The sequence below is a fragment of the Tachypleus tridentatus genome, chromosome 2 (genome assembly GCF_004210375.1).
Source record: "Tachypleus tridentatus isolate NWPU-2018 chromosome 2, ASM421037v1, whole genome shotgun sequence".
NCBI lineage: Eukaryota > Metazoa > Arthropoda > Merostomata > Xiphosura > Limulidae > Tachypleus > Tachypleus tridentatus.
Genome location: NC_134826.1, coordinates 78,152,130 through 78,171,505, shown reverse-complemented (window position 1 = coordinate 78,171,505; position 19,376 = coordinate 78,152,130). Strand labels below are relative to the sequence as shown.

The 19,376-nt window shown below is 31.8% G+C and overlaps 1 protein-coding gene across 1 annotated transcript in view; it reads left to right on the top strand.

The window, feature by feature from the left end:
• The first annotated feature begins 238 nt into the window (after positions 1-238).
• The window catches only part of LOC143245535 (PDZ domain-containing protein 8-like), a 174,182-nt gene continuing 155,044 nt past the window's right edge, over positions 239-19,376 (top strand). Inside the window, exons 1-3 of the mRNA XM_076491899.1 lie at positions 239-641; positions 3,775-3,971; positions 12,682-12,800. Coding sequence (XP_076348014.1) covers positions 3,837-3,971; positions 12,682-12,800 — 254 coding nt within the window. The 5' untranslated portion in view covers positions 239-641; positions 3,775-3,836. The remainder of the gene's footprint in view (positions 642-3,774; positions 3,972-12,681; positions 12,801-19,376) is intronic.

Genomic DNA, 19,376 nt, shown 5'->3' with positions numbered 1-19,376 from the left:
CTGTTTTCTATGTTGAATACTTTTTTTTTAATTGCGAACATTCGGCCCTGTTAATGGAGTTTTCATCAGACTAAAGAACAGTTCTTGTATTATTTTTACTTATTAAGTTACGTAACTAATAAATTTTGAAAAAAGAATATAAATTATGCAGTAAATGTCAGTTGCCATCTTACAAGCGACACGTTTGTTTCTGTTTCCATTGAAGTTTAATTCTTGTATAAGAAAAGTGTTGATACAAGGTTTTCCTTTCAATTTTGTATAATTAAATGGATCACTAGAAAAATTATGCTAATTTGTGATGACGAGAAATCCAGTTTAAATAAAAGTGTATTTTCAAGCCGCTTGTTATGGGTATTAAAACTTTAATTAGAATAAAATATAGAACAGCGTTTTTTTTGTCATCTTTGTTAAGGTTGTTCTGTACTCCTCCATTCACAAAGTGGTTTTATGCATAGAAGACTATTAAATATTATCCTCATCACTGACATAAAATAATTATATAAAAACTAAAAGTTATTACATAATTGTTTATTAACTAGCTTGGAGGTTCAACCATCTTCGACACTTAACTAAAACATTATCGATGTTATCGTGTTTGAATAGTATTTAGTTTCCTGAGAGGGCTCTTATGAAATAATTGGGTAAGTTTTAACTTAACATTCAAACTCAGTGGGTTTAGTGACATGAAAGTATTGGCTCTTAGACTTTACTGTTTTGTATAATTTCATTATATATTTGTAGTTTAGTTGTAAAAACTTACTTGAATAAATATCGCACTAACTCGTATGGGCAGTAGCATTGAAATAGTTCTTCAGTGGTAGTTGAAATGGTGGAGTTTTATTGATTACCGACTTTAGCCGCTTTAAATTATTCTGTTACAAATGTTGAAATAGTGTCCAGTAGTGGCTACTTCTGATGGTTGGGAGATATGATTAACATTACATAATGCGACCAGTGTGACGACTTTATAATATTGTGGCAGTTAGTTGCTAAATCGGTACGTGGGAAGAAGATCAAATTAAACCTGAGTTTGAGGTATAAATAATAATAATAAAGATCGTGGATCGGTTTTTGAAGGTGGTTAAGGATAGGAAGGATACGTGAGCTAATTCGTAGTATTTTTCGTAAGTTCTTGAATAATGGCCAGGTGTAAAATGATTGGAAGTTGACCGATGTGACACTCTTTGTTTTTCTTTTTTTGTTTAATGAAGAGGTGTTAAGAATTAACCTGTTACTAGTGTTAGTATCACATCAGTAGTGGGAAAAGATTTTGAAATTCTGGTCACAGATGCTTTGCAAACTCATTTCTCTAATCAACATTTCACTAGGGGAAACTCTTGCTAACTCTTTGAAATTATTTGAATAGGTTATTGGTTAATCAGATGAGGGTAAGTTTTTAGATTTGATGTATTTGGATTTTTGGAAAATAACTTAAAAAGGTTTTATATGAAAGAAGTTCTTAGAAAAATATTTCAGTGTTTGTGGGATAAATTGGTTCATTGTATAGAAGTTAGAAAAATGGATGGATAGAATAAAATAAAAAGTTGTTTACAAATGAAATTCATTTAAATTTGATTAACATCACAACAGGAATATGTAAAGGTTTTGTTAGGATCTTTGCTTTTTTTAAAAATTTATATTAGTGACATAAATGAAAGAATGGGCAATAAGTTGCAAAAATTTGGTGTAGGTGTTGCTTTCAGTGATGAAGATACTGTTGCAGCATAAAAGGTTTTATATTATTTTGTGTGTTGGAAGATTGAATGATTGGCTTTAAAATTTTACTTAAAGGAAATTCAAGGTAATGCATGTTAGATATCATAATTTAAGTTAGATGCACAATTTCAATGGTAATAATCTTCAGAGCATTGTGGAAGAAAAAGATCTTGTATTTTGTTTCATAAAATAAGGTAGTGGTAGGGCAAATATGATTTCAGGTTTATTTAGAGAAATACTGAATATTGAAAGGTGTTAATTTGATTGTATAGATCACTTTTTGTCTCGTTTGGAGTATTTTGTTCAGTCTTGGGCTAATTACCTTAAAAAGATTCTTAATTATTGGTAAGAGTTTTATAGAGGGCTACTATGGAACTGATAGTTTTAATGTATTATTTTGTTTTATACTTTATGAAATATAAATTTTGGAGGATAGGAGTTTTCTTGAACTAAGACAATTTTATTTTTATAACTGTGTTTGGCATTTGAAATAGATTTTCTTTAGATGTAGTGGATTCAGTAAATTTAAGGGAATTTAATTTAAGTGTGGTATGGGAATATACCAGTCTTTCAGTCTTTAATGACAAATACTTTTGGAAATTTTTTGTTTTAGTTTCTGTGCAGTTTTGATATAACACTGGTCCAGAAAAAATGTTCTTTTGTTTTAAGTATGATTCTGTGCCTATGGTTTTTCTCTCATCATTTTTCACATCAAATACTAACTCTTCTTTTATCATATTGTACCATAATTTTATTTGATCAGTGTACTTATCTTTGCATATTTACCTGCTGACCTACTTGTTTCATTTCAACTACTAGGTCTCAAAAATATCATTTCCATAGTTAAGTTATGGTACCTTTTCTTTAAATGGCTTTTTGAACTGTTTGAGTTGAAGGATGTTACTCAAATCTTCATTAGTAAATACTGAGAAAAACTAAAGTAAAATTTAATAATCAAGTCATCTCATAATTATTAGAAATGAGCCTTCTTTTATTATCTGCTGAAGAATGTGCTTCCATTTTAAAATTATGCATACCCTCATTGTATTTAAAGATGTACTTCTGATTTTTATATTTTTAGACTATTTTTTTGATGCTTCTTTTCTGTTTCTTAATATCCTTTTTTGACCAACTTTCATTTCTAATCTTCAAAGGTCTGTTGCAGCAGTCAATTTAATGTTAATACAGTTATAAAGGTTTTCTTTTAATTTTGTCACTTATACTCTTATGACCCAGTCAGGTCTTTCACTTGCATCCACATGCAAGAAAGATGTTTTTTCTTGAATATTCAAAAATTTATTTTATAGAGTTACAAAATATCTTTGCAAGTGGCTCACCTATTTAATTCTTTACCTCCATTAAATCTCTTATGAAAATATTGTCTGGCCTAGGAGCCTTAGTTTTTAAACTTTCCAATAAGTAAAACTTGAAGTAAGTAGAATTTAGTAACTGAGCAATATCTCATAATCATTAGAAATTAGACTGACTTTAACATGAAAAGTGAAAGAGAAGTTCTTGCAGACCCTTTGTGTTATTCTCTGTATAAATTTGAAATGATACATATGAAAAGGTAGATATTGTAGTTTTGGCTATGATGAAATTTTGTATATTAAGTATGATACAATAACTGTGATCAAATTTCATTATCATAACTTTGCTATAAAAAATTTTCAAAAGATATTTTATTGCTCGTAGTATAAATCTTTCTAGAATGTCTGGGTTTACATTGGTTATCATTTATTGATAATTTATGTTGTGTTTTCCTGCTGTTTATTTATTGTGATGATTTAGTTTTTAGGTAGTATGGTATTTAGGCTAGTAATATCAATAAGTGTATAATTATTAGTTACTTCCATTTATAAACAAAATAAATTGTTATTGAACCTAGGTTTTTTAAATGTTTTTGTTAATATTATTAATGTCATGTTTAATATGTACATTCTAGGTAGAAAATACTTTTTAGCAAGAGGTTGAAATGTTTTTTGTTGTTTTGTTTTTACATATATGCTAGTTAAATATATAATAAATAAATAAATATTAATTTTTTATTTTTTACAGAAAAATTATTCTTCTGAGATAACCAGAAAACCCTGTTTATGAAAAATCTTTGGAAATAAAAAATGTTACTGTTAGCTTTTGTATGCGTGTTAATAGGTATAGTTGGAACTCTTCTCATCCAGATCTACATTTTCTTCAAGCAGCCTTCTGTTCATCCCACAGTTGTTACAGAATCAGTATCTTGTGAACTTCCAGAGGTAATTTAAAAGATTTCTGCAATATTGTATTATATTTTCAGAAATGTTTTTATTTGGTACGTTGACACAATGTTTCCTTATATCATTTAAATATGAAATAAGGGCTGAGAAGAAATTGTGGTACTAATTAGCAAAATTTGATAGTTTATATTATTTGAAACCACTGACCCAAATTTCTTTTGAATATTTTTAAATAACTTTATAGTATTGTGCAAAAGTGTTAGGACAAAGCTAAGCAATTAACTTCAGGCTACTTTCAAAGAACAATGGAAGATAAATCACAGATGAAACATTAAAATTATATTAATCTTCATATTTAATATAACGGAAACTCAGTGGAAGTGCTCGTGTTCAGCAAACAGTTAAGAATTTGTCTCTCTTTTGATTTACTAATTGCATACAGTCTTTCAGGCATTGTTGCACATATTTAATGAAAGTATCCTTTGGGATTTTTTTGCCAAATGTTTCTCAATGCACTTCCATAAAGTGTTTTTGGAAGTAACTTTTGATTTGTCAAGTTTATTTGATTCATCAAATCCAAGGTCTGCTCAGTTGGTTAAGAATGTGCTCTGTGTCTCATCTGGTTGATTCTGGCAGCTTCTTTCTCAACTGAGTAATTTCTGCATAGGCTGGATGTTTGTTTGAGGTCATTATCTTCTGATAATAAAATCTTTTACCAAAAATATGCAAACTGCTACATATACCATGAGGGATCAGTATCTGGTGGTACTTGCACTGTTACATTACTTCATTTATTTTGCAAATGTCTCTTGTCACCTCAGCAGAAAACACCCCAAACCATCACATTTTTTCTTTATGCTTTGTGGTAGGTGCTATGCATTGGGATAAATATATTTCACCTTTCTTCCAACTGGAACCAAATATTTCAAAGTTCGACTCATCTATCCATAAAACCCTCTTCCAATCATCAGCAGTCTACCTTCTGTACTTTTTTTTAGAAAAGTTCAGTCTTTTGACAGTATTTGGATATTGAAGTGAAGCTATTCCATTCTTGTTCCATTCTGCCATTTGGTACGTGGTTGTTTATCTCGTGCTTAAGATCAGTGGTAGTTTTCCTTTTGTCATGAAGGCTGCATAAACGAAGATATTTTATGTTAGTGTCTTCGAGTTTAGGTGTTCTACTTCTTTCTTTCATATTTAGGATTTACATATTTCAGTCTTGCAATGTAGGATATACTTGACAGAGCTTGAGAAGTATTTTAAGTTTGCAGCAGTTTCTCAGAATACAACTAGTATCACATTAAGCTGTTATGTGAACTCTCTGCTCTACTGATAATTTTCCATGCTTTTTGTGCCATGGTATGACATGTATATTCTATTAAACACTGTTTCTGTCAAGATTTATTTGTGGAGTGCTATCAAGTGGATTTCTTCCAGCACATATTGGTACATTACAGTTATTTCAGACCCTAAATTTGATCAGTATGTTTATATACTTGTACAAATATATGGAAATTCTAAACAATGAGTATTTTCATTCTTGCTCATTTAGTTGTCAGCTGCAATCAGTAAAGCATTATGATAGTGTTGAAATATACTTTCTGTAATGTCATGGAAGAATTGGCCCCTTTAAAATGGAAAGAATTACAAATATTCTCTTGTAGAAACTCTTTTTAGCCAGTGTGGTTCATATGGTATTTTGGGTTGTATTTTACTTACTATATGTTTAATTTTAAGATTTAAATAACAGTAAGTGAAAGTTCTTTCTAGTTAACATGTATGAAAATTTTAATTATATATTACCTGGAAAGGAATAACTGCAGTAGCTACATTTTACCTTTTGTTCTCAGATATCTTGGGTTTATTTTTTGCTTACATATAGAATAACAATGTACAGCAGTTTATATTCCTTATATTTATCTGGGCTTATTTCTATGTAACATTTTCACAAGATGGTGGATCACATTTAATTTTTTTTTAATACAGTAAACATGTAAAACATTTAAAGCAATTCATACCGATTTCACCTACCACAACATAAACAAATAACAAATTTATGATTTCCAAATGGTAAATAACATAATGAAGCACTATATTTAAGTATACTCATGCTATTTTTTACTATGGAGTACAGAAATATTACAATTGGAACTTACTTGCCACTTGTTGAAGTTCATGGCATATCATGTCAACAGGTTAATAAATATATGAATAAGAAGGGTGTATTTTAATCCTTCAACACTATTTTTGCATGCCCACCTTTGAGAAAACTTCAATTCTGTAAAATCTGGTTTTTGCTGATACCAAAGGCAATTTGTTTTGTAAACCAGCCACCTTTTTAGAAAATTAAATGGGTTTATTAAAGCCTGTCTCCTGTTTTTGACTTTCAGTATTTTTTTCTTAATGTTACTGCTCACCACTCCATCTTGGACGTATGCTGCTGCACTTCATTCCATTGCTACAGTGGAAGTGCATACGACTTCTCCGTGCCTCTGAAAGAATTGTTCTCAAACCATGTGAAAGTCTTTTGACCTTTATGGTTAAGAAAGTTGATGCATCATTGTCAATACCCATCTCAGTCCCTACCATTCATTCTAACAGATCCCTGGATCCACTTTTTTTTTATTCTGGCTATAGGCATTTCCTTGGGTCCATCTTCTTCTCCAGACCCTAAATGCAGAATGATCATTCGTCTGCACTCAGTTGCTAGAATCTTCTTCCAACAACAGAGTTCTGCCCAATTGACCCAAGGCAGACTCCATGGAGGTTGATGGACCGTTTTTTAATAAAAGAAAAATACATGATTGAAAACAGAAGGACTGTCCTCCCAATTCACTTACACACAAGTAAAAATGGCCACTTTGATACAATGAAACTGTTGAGGTTTATATTTTAACCTGGATAATGTTAAAGCACTGATTGATATTTACCATTATGTATGTCTTTTCTTACAGGAAACATTGTATGAAACGTGCTGATACAGTTACCTTTCTGCAGTTTTCTGTATAGAAATGACAAGTTGTGTGATGTATGAGTGCATGGAGGGGTGGCACTGCTGGTCTATCAGCATGTGCCCACTCTGTCTTTGCCACTCTACACACCCTTGGAGGCCATAGCCATCTGTGTTTTCTTGGGTTGTACCATCAGTGTTTGTTCTCTTTACTTCAGAATGGCTGGTATGGGTAGTAACACTTTCATTGATAAGCAGAGAACAACATTTTCACCTTACCAGGTCATCTTCAGGTTAACAATGGTCATTTACAAACTCTCTTTGTTAAGCTGAAGATGACCTAGGAAGGTCGAAATGCTGTTCTCAGCTTATCAGTAGAAGTGTTAATACTTATACCAGCCATGCTGAGATACATTTTTATTTCTAATGGGTTTCTTGTCATCAATAAGTTCTCTCTAACTGTCTCCTGGAGAGACCTATGATCATCATACCTTGATGCTCTCGTTGAACACTTGCTGTCTGCCAATTTAATCCTGGGGGACTTTAATGGACATACATCTGGGGAGGTGCTGCACTAAGGGGATGGGTCACTCCGTAGAGCATGTGCTCTCAGATGAAAACCTTTCTTTCTTTAATACTGGTTCTTCTACTTATTTTCATGCACCTGGTCAGTCTTTTACTACTATTCATTTCTATCTGCTCCCCTTCAGTGTTCTTCAATCTTCATGGAGGATTTACAGTAACCTATAGGGCAGTGATCATTTTGAGGAAGACTGGGCATTGTTGATACCACCTGATCCGTGTGCCTTTGTGGAGGCTGGATCAAGCCAACTGCCCTTCTTCCTTGCTCTTGCGGCATTTGATTCGGCCATTGTCTGTAAACCATCGATAGATGACTTCGTGGCAGAAGTGACTGACTGTATTATCCAGGCAGCTACTCAATGCATTCCTTCTTGGCAAAAACTTTGACTGAATATACATTTTCTTTTACCCCTGTATATTAGATGTAAGAATTAATTTTAATGCTGTTTTCTTTTTTAAACTTTGATTTGTTTTGCTTTAATTTCATTTTATGAATTTTACTAAATTTAATTTTAACTTTTTACTGGATGTTTGGCATAGATAGCCTAGGTGCTTTGTGCCATAATACACCAAATCAACCAACCAACCAACCAACCAACCAACAAAGTACATTAACAGTGTTGAGCAAAAGTTTCATCAAAACTTCACATATATGTGTATTATACAAACAGTGTAACTTTATGGTACTAATTTACCATTTTGATCTTCATTATTACTTTCTTTAATTGTGGAGTTGGAGAGTTATTTATTGTAAAGTGTAAGTACTTGGCTTGAACCAGTTATGATGTCTCTTGTGTGTGCTACTTTCATGTGTATGCATTCAAATGCTGATTTGTAGTTTAAAGTTACTGAGTGTTTGCAGAAGTGACGTCAAACATTGCAATATATAGATGTTGAACTTAACATTTTAAGGCAGTAGCAAATGGTTGTTAGTTATTTTTCTCCCTAGTTGTAAATTTGGTATTGCTACTAGCAACATACTTCATGCAATACTTTACTAAAATTAACTGTTAATGTGCTATATTTTTTTTTGTAGTGTTTAAATGGGTACCAGTGGGTTTAAACGGGTGAAAATTTGGGTGCCTGAAAAAGTTCATTCAATATCAACACAACAGTTTCTAATTTTCAGAAGGCAAAATGAAACCATCCTGCTACCAAGTTTAAGTTTTGTGTTTAATGTTGTCTTTATTTTTCTGGCAAAAGCATATCTACAACAGCCAGTGATAATAAGCTATGAATGTGTGGATGGAAAAGTGAAAAAAAAACTGTAAAGGATATGATTATAAATAAATGATGGAAAAAAAAAAGTTAACCCTAATCCTATGTGTGGGTGTTGTGTGTATAATACTGCAAAGTTTAGGCTGTTGTATGTATTCTTACTATTGAGGTACTGAAAGAAATTCAAACAAATATCTTTAGGTTTTAACAAGCCCCCCAGTGGCTCAGTGGTATGTCTGCGGACTTACAACGCTAAAATCCGGGTTTTGATACCCGTGGTGGTCAGAGCACAGATGGCCCATTGTGTAGCTTTGTGCTTAACTCACAACAACAACAACAAAAGGTTTTAACAAAGTAATATTTAATGGTTCACCATGGTTGACTGCTTTTACAAAACACCTGTGCTGCACAGGCAGTATTTATACATGATGATGACAGTTATGTTGTATATAAGAATGTTGTGGCATCAACAGTTTCCTGCCATTAAGGTCATTGTGAGAGTTTCTCCCTTAAATTGCTATGAAGTGAAACAGCAAGTCTGTGACAAGGATTGCTTTATCCCAATACCTCGAATTATGATGAGTAACAGTTAGTTAAAGTTTAAACTAGTTATACAAAAATGTAAAAATTTTTGGAACGTCATATTTATATTGATACAATGATTTACAATTGTAAATTAGAGTTATCAGGTTTGCACTTTCTTATGAAAGGTTCATTTCTGTCAATATGTCAATTGTGTAATGCCACCAAATGGCAGTAACCATGAACTGAGTGCATGTAGTGAATTGGCCCATAATCATATAACAACAAAGAGAATTTTTAACTGGTCAATTCAAAATGTGCTTCTTACTTGCATCATTTCATGATGCATCATGAGTCAAAGGCCATGTGGGTGAATATGTTGACTTGCATTCAAAATTTTATTGAACTATTTTATGAAGTGATGTCAAAGTTAGGAATTAAATTGTAGATTATAATTCAACCTTTGGTATTATATATGAATTAATTTTCTAATTTAAAAATAAATATTAAAAGATCCCACCTAAATATATTTGTGTCACATGGCATATTGTATGCAGCACTGTTTAAAATTATATGTTTGTGATGTCAAAATACTAAGCCTCTGGTGTATTATAAATTAGGAACTCAAATTATTGATGTTGACAAGCAAGAATATAAAATAACCTGATATCTTTTCATTTTGCTGAGATATGGCTTATGTACAGTTGCCCCATTCACCTCTTTCTAGTTAGGGAAGTGGTCCCTTATATATGGGATCTATGGTATATATGGTTATTGAAGTGTATATGTGAAACCTAAAAAAAGAAATTGTTTAATATCATTCTCATGTGAAATTTTAAAAGGCTTAGCAATCTGTGCCCAGCAACAACGAAGTTCAATGGTCATAGCTAGAAGAGAAAACTGTTTGCTTTACTTCTAGATTTATTGTTCTGTATTTTATGAAAAATAAGTTTTAATAATTTATTTCTAAACAGTAATAATCTTTACATGTAATGTACAATCATTTAAATGTTACTGTATAATATAAAATACTAGTACACTAAAATGGAGCCAACACCAGGTCAGTGCAAGTTATGTTTTATGTTAGCCAGGCATGACTAGATGGGCAAGATGATAAAATGTAATAAATATATATGATGTTATGAGACTTAAGCTACTTAGACTAAATATTTGTATATTTGTGTTTTAATATGTAGTCGTTTCAACATGACAAAACGCATTTCGTTTACATCCTAATTTTTTTGTGATGGTTACGAAGTTGGTTAGCTGACAGACCCCACACAGTTAAGGTATGGAAAATAACATAAAATATAAAGTGTTACTGCAAACAAACATTTTGAAGTGTGCTTAGGAGGTTTCAAAGATTATACAGATAATATTTGAGATTTTTGGGATGAAGAAATTTTTTAATCATGACATGAAATCACTTTGCATTTGAATTAGTAACAAAGCAGATTTGATATTTCCAAAAACAAATATTTAGTAAAAATATTTAATTAAAAATTGATTTTCTGTGCATATAAAACTTACTAGAAGTACAAACTGTTGCCAACGTACACATACTTTATTAAAATTTATGGGGTAAATGCTTAATGTATGCAGATGTGTGTTACACAGAGCCAATTGCAGAAGGGTTAATTGATTTTTTGTTTCCTATATTTGTTTTTAATGGAAGATGTTAAAGTTCTTAAAGTATAAGCAAATTTTAAGAGCGGTAGATAGTTGAACAACTTTATTTATAAATAACCAGGGATTTTTGTACATTGTTAATGATAAACAACTTACTACAAAGTGTCATTGATCTGCTGCTAGAGTCTTAGTCTGAGTCTGTCACTATGATTGCTTCTGATATCATTTTCACTCGCTGTTTCTCGACTTTTTTTTGCTTATTTCTGATTTTTTCTTACTGTTTTCTTTAAAAAAAATACTTTGTCTGCAGCTTTATGAACATTAACTTAAACTTTGTATTACTTTTTTAAAGCATGGGTAATACATTTAAAACTCCTGCAACAGTTATGACTTGTGTGTACCCAGTGAAAATACTGAATGGTTTGAGTATTGAGTGCTAATAGATAAATAAATATAGTATATCCTACTTACTTAAATCATATTATAATTTAGTTTCAAATATTTTTGAATATGAAAACTAATTTGAATTACATAATCAGTATTTTTATATTTATAATTTGATAGTTAAAACATGATAGATATGAATGAAAATGAGAGTATTTAGGCCATGAGCACTTAGACTGATAAAGTTTCCTATATTTCAGTGCTGTTAGCCACACTATACTAAAACGTATTTTATTAACAGTTTAAGTTTAAATGCCGAAAGAAGGTAAGCACAAACCACTGGGCCTAAGATTTCTGTTGATCGTGGACAAGTTAAAGTGGAATATGGGAAAAAACAAACAAACTGCAGTTAACATACTTTCTTTTTATTACCTTTAATGAGCAGTTACTTGAGCATGGCATTTCTAACCATGCTGCTCACAAAACTGTATTGCAGAGGCATGGTGTGATCTAACAAGGTTGCCCATGAATTGATTGTTTTGGGAACCAATCAAGGAATTTGAAGATGAGATCTTGTTAACTCCATTTTATTTATAATTTGTTTGGGTGTATTATGCAGCCTTGAATGGGTACCTTAAAACCATCGTGGTACTAAAATGCCAGATCTTGTTAATTACTGTAACCTGTATTCAGAATCTTACAGTATAAATGACTGATTTGGATATAATATGAATGAATTTATTGATAGTCCAGAATATTAATCTATAAACCTTTATTGAGTATGCACTAGGAATGCCTTTCTACTATCTTCTACATTGTATTTACAAAATTGCAACACTGACTAGGAATTTGGTAGTTTGACAACATTAGCATTCATCTTGCGCATAAGTATTATAGGTGATAGTCTTGATTTTGATGATAAAACCATGTTTTGAAGTACATCACCTTCTTTGCTTTTAGTACAATTTCAGTATGGTTTAGAGCTATGTTTTAGGTCGTTGTCCTCTTGAAAGACAAACCCTTGACTAACCTTAAGTCTGACAACAGAGAGTACAACATATCTTTGTATAATACTGAATTACTTCTCTTAACTTATTGTTTCTATGGTTCTTTAAATGTATCTTTTTGTTTTTTCCTTTTTATAACAATTTACTCTCTCTTCCTTTCTACATAGCTGTAGGAAGTTTAATTTTTTGTTTGTTATGTGTAAGTACATTTTGGTTACTTTAATGAGTATAATGTTTAAGTACATCATTAAATGACAGTCATAATTTACTTATTTTCACAGTGTATTTATTGCTGTAAGAGCCAATGAATTTGATTATAAATGTTTGTCATGTCATCTCCTGTGAAAAATATCTGCTTCTAAGTTTTTGTGTGGTAATGTATCTAATAATAAAATACAAGATAAGAATGACTTTTCCATACATTAAATAATTATATTCTTGTCACTTTTATTTTCAGGAGCTTTTATATCTTGTAGAAAATGGGTCATGGAAAGAACAGAAAGAAAGTTGTGTTGCTTTCAACCTTATATTTCAAATGCTTTTTCAAGAGTGGAAAAACACCAAAGTAATAAGAAGGTAAGCTTTTAGTAATTGAATAAGGTGTCACAAACTTTTTTACTTTGTTGTCTTGGGTAGAAATTTATGTTAGAATGATTTCAAAGTAATGTTTTTATTTAACTCTTTCACCCCAAGTATCCTTTACTATACCACAATTTTAGTGTCTTATATGGAAACTTTTATTAAACTATTTTATGTTATGCCAATTATTACAGCATAAAATGTTAGCTAATAATCCATATTTTAATAGTATGCAACTTTTAAGTTCCTAATTCTTCAAGGGGGGGGGAAATTGCATTTCTCCTAGTGTGATGCATGACATTTTCTCTAGGTAACTGGTCTTCTTTGTTTTTTGTTCTTCCACAATCCCTTGAAAGTCTAGTAAATTTAACAAATTACTTACTATAGAATCATTGTTGTTTAGACAAACCAGTTTTCGTAATCTTCAATTTTTGTTTATTTGATCACAGAACTGTCAGTTTTGTTTATTTGATCACAGAACTGTCAGTTTTGTTTATTTGATCACAGAACTGTCAGTTTTGTTTATTTGATCACAGAACTGTCAGTTTTGTTTATTTGATCACAGAACTGTCAGTAGAAGATCAGACTCTTTATGTCACACTAATCTGTCACATCCTCTCTTTCAGGATATGTCAACAGTTCTCTCTTGCATTTAATTATACATTAAGTATAATTCATAGAAATTAAAGGTTTTCATCTGTCAAATGATGTTTTGCATAATGTTGTGTTTTGAATAGAAATTTAATTTTGGACAGAGTATAAGCAACATTCCAGTGAAAAACCTTAATTATGTAATCACTTTTTCTCTATAAAATTGGTCATGGCTTTTTCCAAAGCATTCCTTTTTTGTAGGAAGAACTATTTAGTTTCTTCTACTTCCTGATTTTCTGATTCAGGAGGTGAGATTTACAGTTTTATTATGTGACAGGATACGTAGATCATGTACCTTCATTTGTTTGTTTGTCTAGGTTTCCCACTTCATATATGAAATGTGTATATATTTTTTTTGGCTGCTGGAATTTTTATGTCATAAGTTGGAGTTGTTGGTATACTTGTAGGCCTTTATTCTTCCCTGTAAGTTCTCCAATAATCTTGACAGGTCCTTTCTTTCTAAGTCTCTGAAAACTAGGAAAAGGGATACATTCATCTCTACAATTCTTTTGCCACCTATTTCTCATCTCTGCATTCAATTGTAATCCAATAACTTATTTTGGCCTGCCAGGCCTGGAAATCTTGTGTTTTGCTTTATCTCCTTTTGTGGTAATTGTCTCAGCTGTTTATTCATTGGGATATTTCATTTTCTCGTGATTTTATTCCCTGTGTATTTAGAGATGGATTTCCAAATATCCATTTTGCATATTTTGGTCTTCATAAGTGAGGTTTTTTCTGAGTTAAATGCTGAATCTGATATGATGTATTTCTTGCTGGCCATTTTATTTTTCTAGTAGAAGGTCATTTTACAAATTGATATTCAGGCTTCTTTTAATACTTTTCTCTCACATTCTTTATACGCATGTGCAGTTTTCCTTTGAATGTTTTACCCAACTCCATACCTGTTTTTAAGAACATTTGTTGGATTACAAGGAGGAGAGGGTACTTTTGTCACAGTCTTGTCTGTTTTCCAGAGTCACTTGCATATTGCATTCACTAGTTTCCACTTTGTGGTGAGTGTTGCCCAGATAGGTGTGCTTCTTTCAATCCAGTTCCACACTAGCAATAAATTTGATTATTTTTGCTACTGGTTGCAACATATTCTGTAGAAATGACATGTTTTATAAGATCATTTATGTGCTTACCACTGCCTTCTACAGAGGACTACCATGAGTAAATCTACTAGTGGAGCTAGAGAGTTCTTACCCAGTTTTCAGTCACTGGAATGGTGGACAGAGGCTTTTCTTTCAAAGTTTCAGTTTGCTCCCCACTCTTGGAGAAGAGAATGAAGTTGAAGGTCTTCCAACTTGGAAGATTTTAGCAGGAGTGGCACCAGCCTCTATGGGAGGCCTACTCATAATTCTGGTTTTCTACACTATTTTGTTTGTGTCTGCATGATCCTTCTCTGCTCATGGAAAGAGGTTCACTATCTCCTTGTAATTTCAAACATGAAGTGGTCCCATCCTAGGCATTTAGTTGTGTATAGGTTCCACATCCTCTCCAGAATTCTTGGGGCAAGTGAAATATTCCTTACCCACTTGGTTGGGGAGTGAGTATGAATATTCATAATTCCAAATCAGATGAGATGCTTTCCTTTGGTTGAGCATAGCACACGTGATTCCATTGTTGTGAGCATAGTGTTTCTTTTTGGTTATCTTCAGGTAGAGGAGACAATTTGTCCATTTTGATATTGCTGCTTATTATCATGAGCTGTACATTCCATGAGTGATTTACAACTTATAGTGCAGACAGTAGTTAGGTACAGTTCAAAGGAAAATAAGTCAATAAAATTTGACTATAAATACATATATATTGTTATAAGCTTAAAGTTATTTAGGATAAATAAATGTAGTTTCAGGTTACAATTTGATGCCATTCTAGAAAAATCTAAGTTATCCTCATTTTATATTTAATTTTTTTTTCTGTGGCATCGATGTTAGTCAAACTGATTGATCTGTTTTTGAGATAAGGTAGAGTAAGTAACAGATAAAATAGAAAGTTTTACTGAAGAAGAGGTTTGAAATGTATTTGGGATGTTGAGATCTTTGAGATGAGGAAAAGTATCTTTTAATCCTAACACGATAATTACTTTTCACACACCACTCAAATAAGATACTCAGTATATTATCGGAGAAGTATTTTAGTTTATTAAAAATACTTCCCTACAAAAATATCATTTATCGTGTGGGAAAACTTATTAACTGGAAGACTGTCAAATTTCGTGAAGATATACACACTATATTGAAAGTTAAAAGTATTAAACCTATAAAGACTTTAAGTAAGTAGAAAGGGCTGCACAACTGTCCAGAATAATGCCTCTTCCTATACTTATTGCTGTAATGAAAAGTGACGTGACCTGACTTTAAAAATTTGAATCTACATTAGTTTCATTGTGTCCATGATCAAATGGCAGTAGTGATTTTGGAATGAATGATACAAGTCATGAAGTCAAGCTATAACAATATAGAATAAACTGCAGTGGATCTGACAGTAATTGTCTCCATGGGCTTTCATAACCTTGGATTATTAAACTGAAGATTCGAAGTGATATTTCTGTTAAGGGGTAGTTATTGTTTTATAGCTGTAGTTCCGTATGTCATAATACAACTCTTGCTTACTTTCTTTAAATGGCTTTTTCAGATTTCAAATGTTTTTGAGCCTACTCAGTTATTTGTGATGTTAGTGAATATATGTATTTTTCAATAATTGTGACATCATATACATATATTGACATAATTCATATACATGCAGCCATTTTGCAATAAAAATTGCAATTTGTTTCTTTCAAACATTTATTTTTGCCTTAATGCCTCTAATTCTGGTGTCATAGTAATTCTACTATGATGGTATTGATAGGATCCACATCATCAACTTATAATGGTTAAGGCAGTGACAAAAAAGGAAAAGTAATTACTCTTACTGTAGTGAGGGGCTTCAAGAATAGAATGTAAAGGTCTTGTATGCTGTTGTAGAGTTAGCATGCTTAACATGGTAGGGGAACTGGACTTCATAAAAATTATCACCCAGATTACCATGCTTGTCACAGATTGAACAAGCCTATCAGTGGAAAGAAGGTAGTTTGTGTATCACAACATAAAATGGGCATACATATGATTTGGATGCTGAGCTGGCACATCTCTTGTTGATTTGACATTTTCTGCATATGTCTAATCTGGCTTGGCAGTTAGTGAGTGATACAGATGCAGAGATTAGTCACATTTTCTGACAGCTGATTGGAATGTGTTCTTTTTCCATAAATACAATTATGTTGTCCTGAACTCTGCAATATGGCTGCTCACAACAATCGCAACCATAGGAACCAGCCTTGGGTTTTAAAAGTGAGATGGACCAAATTAATCTATGATCTCCTCAGTTACTTTTTGTCTTCCTTGCATCCATTCATTCTGTTCTTTTAGAACTCAGTAAAAGTTAGCATATGCATATATTCCATTCCTCACAACTGTTGATAGTCTGAATTGTTGGTGTTTTATAGATGTTGCACTTTGTCTTCTTGTGATATAAATAATAATTATTATCTGACTAAACCATATTTAATGTGGATAAGCTGACATCTCATGTTAGGCTAAAACTTAATTTATTGAAGGAGACATTGCTAATTGAAGGAGGCCAGTTTGCTATTTTGCAAGAGCAGATGTAGGAAGGTGAGGAGGATGAATAAGTGTATCTGAAAGATGTGAAGCTTCACATCATGTTGCAGCAGTGTCAAGAACACTGCAAGTTTGTCACAGGTGGGTGGGATAGTTCCATGGGTAAGAATTAAATCATAGTTTAACTGTTAAAATTTCTTATTTTAATTCTCTGTCAATGAAGAGCACCTGTCCAGCATCAAGCCCATCACTACCTTAAAACAAATGTAGCTTTGCACACATTTACTTGCTCTGATTTGGAAAAGCTGTGGCTGGAATATAAGCTCTAAGAAATGGTTGATTCTAGGAAGTCTGTAAGATGGTCCTTGGAAATGTGATGTATTTACATGCTGAATACAGTTGTTGCACTATAGTCAACACTTCTCTTATTTTCATTATTGCAGCTAAGCCACATAGTGCAGGCATCAAACACAGGATCAGTTCCATAAACACTTTCAAGACTCCAGAAAGGTCAAGTAAGCATTTGATTTGAGTACGAAGAATCTATACCTTTTTTTCTAGTATAACACTCAATTATTGTGTCGTGGATAAAGAAGTACACGAGTTTATCTACACATTTGCTGCTGCATATAGATTGCTAAGCCTTTTAAACTTTCATGTGGAGAATGTCAATTTTTTTTTTTTTTTTAAATATATGCAGTTAAATAACCAAAAAATCATAACTATACTGATACCACAGAATTCCACTATAATATAAGCTTAGTAACTAATATTTAGATTTAAAATATTGTGAAACTTCAAGCAGACTAAATACACAACATACCGTCATGAAAGCTTGGTTCAGAAGAATGTAGTGGGCCTTTTCACAGATTAAAATGGCTGAGAAAACAACAGAGGGGACAATCTAAGCTGTCGACTGTTTATTCATATCGTGCATTAAAATGATAATATATAAGGGACCATTTAAAAAAACAAATGGAAAGAAGTGAATGGGACCACTGTGTTTGATTCAGTACATAAGTTATATCTCGGCAAAATAAAAAGATGCAATGTTCTTATTTTATATTCTAGCTTGTTAATACTAGTAATTTGTGTTCCTCATTTGTAGGAAAGTAAAGTTAGTATATTAACATTACAAACATTTAATTTTAAAGAGTGCTACATTCAACATACCATGTGACTCACTAAAATCTATACATAGATGTGTTATTTTAATATTTATTTTTAAATTGAGAAATTAACTCATGTATAACATTAAAGTTTGAATTATATTCTTCAATTTGATTTCAAACTTATTGACACAAATTTATAAAATAGTAGTTCAGTGAAATTTTGAATGCAAGTCAACAAACGTGATGACGTGGCCTTTGACTCGTAACCAATTGTAAAAGGGTTATTTATCAAAGTTGAGACTTAATGTTCAGTAAAGAAATATAATAGTTTTTTGTATGTACCACAGTTTAGAACTACACAATTTTTATTTTTAGAATTGCCTATTTTGCATAAAATGTTGCACATCAGGAAAAACTCTGATAGTATTCTACTGATGTGTATTTTTGATGCTTGACACTGGTAAATTAAATTAATGAAATACCAGTTGCTAATTTTGATTACAGTGGTTTTATTTGTGTGATATGAGGAAACCAAAGGAATCAAATTTCAAACACCTTTCAGCTTAAAAATTATAGTACTGAAGTTTCACATTAAGCTAGTTAATGCTTATAATATGAAATATCATACTACTACTATTTTTTAAATTAGGAAATAATAGTTGAATTTCAAATCCTATTAGGACCTAGGAGATACAGGATAAATATGTTTTTCAGACATTACTTAAAAGCCATTTTACATGCATGTTTGTCAGAAACAATTTTAATTGGAACCAAGTGTGGCCTATTGGTTAGTATGCTGGACTGTGGATTTGAGGTTCCATAGTTTGTATCCCATTGCTGTAAAAAACAAAAAAAACAAAAATAACATATGCTCCATACTTTGGAAACATGATTGAATTGTAAAGAATGATAGCTAAATCCCACTATTTGATGAGAGTAGCCCAAGAGTTGACAACTGGTGGCATTGACTAGCTTCCTTTCCCCTGATCTGTAACTTAAAAATTATTTCTGACTAGCACAAATAGCTTGCTTTTACATGAAATTCAGGCTGCCATCTTGAGATACATGATTTAGATGCTTAATGTGTGGATTAGATGAAATAAAGCAAACAAGACCAATGTTGACTGTTGTGTAGTGCTCAAACTCGGTGAACCAAGGACATTACATCTTAAAGAGAATTCTTCCAGACTGTCTTAAATCAT